Source organism: Mandrillus leucophaeus, unplaced genomic scaffold (assembly GCF_000951045.1).
Source record: "Mandrillus leucophaeus isolate KB7577 unplaced genomic scaffold, Mleu.le_1.0 Scaffold74, whole genome shotgun sequence".
Lineage (NCBI taxonomy): Eukaryota > Metazoa > Chordata > Mammalia > Primates > Cercopithecidae > Mandrillus > Mandrillus leucophaeus.
The window spans coordinates 1,327,741-1,332,081 of record NW_012108030.1 but is presented as its reverse complement, the minus strand read 5'-3'; the positions used below and the strand labels follow the sequence as shown (position 1 = coordinate 1,332,081).

The 4,341-nt window shown below is 49.7% G+C and overlaps 1 protein-coding gene across 1 annotated transcript in view; it reads right to left on the bottom strand.

The window, feature by feature from the left end:
* Window positions 1-1,793: 1,793 nt before the first annotated feature.
* The window catches only part of VSIG10L (V-set and immunoglobulin domain containing 10 like), a 13,386-nt gene continuing 10,838 nt past the window's right edge, over window positions 1,794-4,341 (bottom strand). The window contains exons 8-9 of the mRNA XM_011966049.1: window positions 4,025-4,174; window positions 1,794-2,891 (exon numbers count right to left, since the gene is read on the bottom strand). Of these exons, the coding sequence (XP_011821439.1) occupies window positions 2,820-2,891; window positions 4,025-4,174 (222 nt within the window). The 3' untranslated portion in view covers window positions 1,794-2,819. The remainder of the gene's footprint in view (window positions 2,892-4,024; window positions 4,175-4,341) is intronic.

Genomic DNA, 4,341 nt, shown 5'->3' with positions numbered 1-4,341 from the left:
GTAGGCTTGCTGGTCTATCACTTCCTGGCCTCTCCACCAACTGTACCTCCCAAAGGCTACCTGACCGCCCTCACACACTCAGACACACCACACACACACACACACACACACACACACACACCAGCGACTGTGACCAGCAATAGCCCCCTGGCTGCAGCTGTCCTGTAGCTGGTGACTAGCTGTATTTCCCCCTGGGTAGGCATCTGTTGTCAGGAAGGGACGCTGAGAGGCTGCAGCCTCAGCTCTGATTGCAGGAATACTCCACCCTGGTACACCACACCACACAAAGTGGGGGACAGAGAGGCATCACACAGACATCCTGAGCCCAGACAAAGATGCCATGTCACCAATTCCGACTCCCAGGAGACCCGCTCTATAAACACCCACCCCAAACCACACCACCCAGAGTCTGGTGGAGAAGAGGAGAGGGCAAGGCGCAGTGACTGTACCTCAGACGGGGGCATGGGCCCCATCCCACATTGTCTTCCATTCCCAGGGTCCAGGGGATGGGGTGGGACGGGGGAGGGATACCAGGGAGGGGGTGGGGGGCCCTGGGGGCCGTGTGTTCCAATTCATGGGGAGTGTTGAGACCACCACACCAATAAACGCCTTTTTCCAAAGTCTGCCTGCAGGTGTCAATGTCCTTAAGAATTCGAGTTAATGAAGGGCAAAGGGTAGCAATCAACTGATGGTGCCTCTCCAGCATCATTCCTACCACCTGCTTTCTCATTGGTAGACTTGGAATGGACTCATTACAGAGGTGCCCTGTGATTGGCCTAAGCCACTCAGCATAGCCCATTTCGTGATTGGCTTGGAGATGGGCACGTGACCTGGTAAGGCTAATGGGAGAGTGAATGGATTCCCAAGAAGAGATGCTTTTCTGCTGGATATTGTGGCTCCGTGATGTGAGGTCTACATCTGTAGGTTGCTTTTCTCCATCACATGGAGAGATCTTGGGTCTGTGGGGATAGCAGTGGTGGGGAGGGCTGCATATGGAGCCTGAGAATGATAAGAACACTGTGAAGTGCAGAGTGGAAACCTTAGAGAAACTGAGTCCATGATGATATCATTTGAGTAGCTGGATCAAAACTTAACTGATGCCCATCTTCACTTGTATAAGCAATAAAGTCCCCTGTATATTTAAACCAATTTGCATTGGATTTTCTATCTCTAGTAATAAAAAAGAACGCAAACCCTGAGAGATACAGAAAAGACATAGAGGGCCCAGAACCTCAACCCTCACCTTTCCAAAAGGATCCAGGGGTTCTATTTTCCACTGGCCTTTTCTACCCCCCATCATGAACCAGAAGTTCTCTCACATGCTTTCCTTCCCTGAGACAGATGCTGGTTACCCACATTTGTTTGGTTCCCCTTTCTTCTTTGCTGGAAGATCTACCTGTTATGATACAGGCTAGATATTTGGTTTCTCAGCCTCCTTTGCAACTAAGTGGCCAGTTTGGGCCAAAGAGACATAAATGGAAATTTGCTTGTAGGTTTCCAGGAAAGCTTCCCTCCCACCCCATGAGAGGGAAGAAGGCAGTGATAGAGGGAGGTAGGGGGTGGGGAAGATGTAAGAGAGGAAGTTCTGTCCCCTTCCTTTTATCTTTGGATACAGTTGTATGAAGACGCGATGACTGGAGCTGCAGCAACCATCTTGCTACATGAGGCAACATGCTTAGTGTCAATGTGCCAACCCACTGAGGGTGGCAGAGCAGATGGATGCAAAGGGCCCATGTTTCAATGGCATCACTGAGCTGCTAAGCCAGCCTGAAACCAGCCACCTTCATATTTCCTGCCACCATTTTATTTTGTTACTTGCAGTCAAAAGAATCCTCACCAATGCACTCTCTAAATTCTCAATTAGAAACCCAGCTGAAAAAGCAAGACTTATGCTGAAGACAGCAGCGGCAAGCCCAGCTCTTCACCGGCACCAAAACATCGGATCAGTCAACAAGTATTTATTGATTGCCTGCTGCGTGCCAGGCTCTGGGTTAAGTGCTGAGATAATGATGTGGTCTCTGCTTTCGTAAAGCCCTTAGTTTAGACAGAGAGTCTCAGGCCACACAAGTAATTACATATTTATGTATCAGAAACGGCAAATTCAAGGATTCTGGGACTTAACCCAAGACTAAGGGAGGGGTAGGGGAATGGTTGTCTAAGATGGCAATTGTTACTCTTAGACTTGAGAAATGAATGACATACGGGAAAAAGAAGTGCTACAAGCAGAGCAAACTCTAGGGGCAAAATAAATTGTGGCTGAGAGACAGCCTGTGATACTGGAGTCAGGGGGCAGAGAAACAACTGGGAGGGGAGGTCAGGGAGGCCAACAGAGGCCAGACCACAAGGTTTCTGAAGGTCACGACAAGGAGTTTGGATAATATCTGAAGGGAAATGCACAGGCCCTAGAAGGGTTTAAAGAGAAGAGGGACATGATCTGATCGGTTTGAAGATGAAGATGCTGGGAGCTGCATGGGGTGTGGCCTACAGGTGGCAAAGTGAATGTAGGGGGACTGTTTCAGAGAGCATGGCCAGGCTCCCTCTCTAGCTCAGAGCAACACAGCAAGCCCTGCCTGTCTGCTGCAGAGGCTTGGAGGCTGTGCAAACCACACAGTTCTATCAGCAGGAGTTTCCCAGCCAAGAAGTCACATCTCCTTACTTGCACAAATACAGGAAGACTCTTCCTCTGCAGCAAGAGAGGGAGACAGAAAGTCCCACTTTCAGGGTCCAACCCTCAGTCATAGCAGGCCCTGCCTGCTGCTGGAGTGAAATAGGAAGTTCTGGCCCAAAATGCCCTGTGCAGGGCAGGCCACTGGCTCTGATCACACCTGTGTGGCTGTCCGAACAGTCTTTGAGCTTTCGTCTACAGAGACGACTGGACTGGAGTCTGTGGCCTGGAAGAGAGAGGTGGGGTGCGGGGAGAACTCACTAGTACCCTGGATGTAACATGACTCACCCCCCGAACTTTTTCCAGCTCTTGCTTGAACTTTTTAGAGATTATCTGGGAACCCTCCATTTGGAGAGGGGAAAAAAAAAATGTCTGGCTATCGGTGGAGTGAAGACAGCCAACAACCCAACCCAGTTTTGTTTTTTTTTTAAACCGGGTCTCGCTCTGTCATCCAGGCTGGACTGCAGGCTGGAGTGCATCCAGGCTAGAGCTCACTGAAGCCTCGACCTCCCAGGCCCAAGCAATCCTCCCACTTCAGCCTCCCTAGTAGCTGGAACTACAGGCACATGCCACTATGCCAGACTAATTTTAAAATTTTTTGTAGAGATGGGGTATCCCTATGTTGCCCAAGCTGGTATCGAACTCCTGGGCTCAGGCGATTTTTTCTCCTCAATGTCCCGAAGTGCTGGGATTACAGGCATGAGCTACCACGCCCGGTCACAACAACCCCTCTTTTATGGGGAAACGAGGAAACTCCACCCCACTTCATAGAGAAAAATGGGTCTTGCCTAACTTTTATGGAAAAGAAAAAAGGAGGGGCCAGGCATAGTGGCTCATGCCTGTAATCCCAGGACTTTGGGAGGCTGAGGTGGGCGGATCACTTGAGGTCAGGAGTTTGGGACCAGCCTGCCTAACATGGTGAAACCCTGTCTCTACTAAAAATACAAAAATTAGTCAGGCATGGTGGCATGTACCTGTAATCCCAGCTACTCAGGTGGCTGAGGCAGGAAAATCTCTTGAACCCAGGAGGCGGAGGCTGCAGTGAGTCGAGATGGCGCCACTGCACTCTAGCCTAGACAACAGAGTGAGACTCTGTCTCAAAAAAAAAGAAAGATCCTATCTCATCCTGCTTTGTAAGAGAAACTGGAATTCACTCTTTCACTCTAATTTTAATATACATCAAAGTTAGGCGGGAAGCTCTGTCCAACTTTGATGCATTTTTAAAAAGGATGAAGTTATACAGACTGTAAACTAACAAGTAAAACTGGAGTTAGATAATGGAGACCCTCTCATCTCCCTGACTATAATACAAGAAGTTCCGCCCCAATTCTAGGAGGAAAAGAGGGCACCCACACTCACTTGGTAGGCCCTAGTTGAGCTGTGGTCCTCCAGCGGGACTTTGAGGTCCAGAGGCCATGAAATCTCCACTGGGGTCACACTGTGCATCTTCTTTTCTGAGGGGGTGGCCACGGGGACCAAGGTAGAAGGATGCTTCTTTTTCTCAGGAGTCTTTCCTGATTGAGAGGAGGAAAAGAAGCAGGAACACCTGATTAGTTGCCCCAACATGCCAACCCAGCCAATAGCAAGGGAAGCTGGTCTGAGAGGCGGAGCCTTATGCTGATTGGCAGGATGGATGACCTATGATGGTGCTGATTGGCTCAGTCAGGTCTTCCACC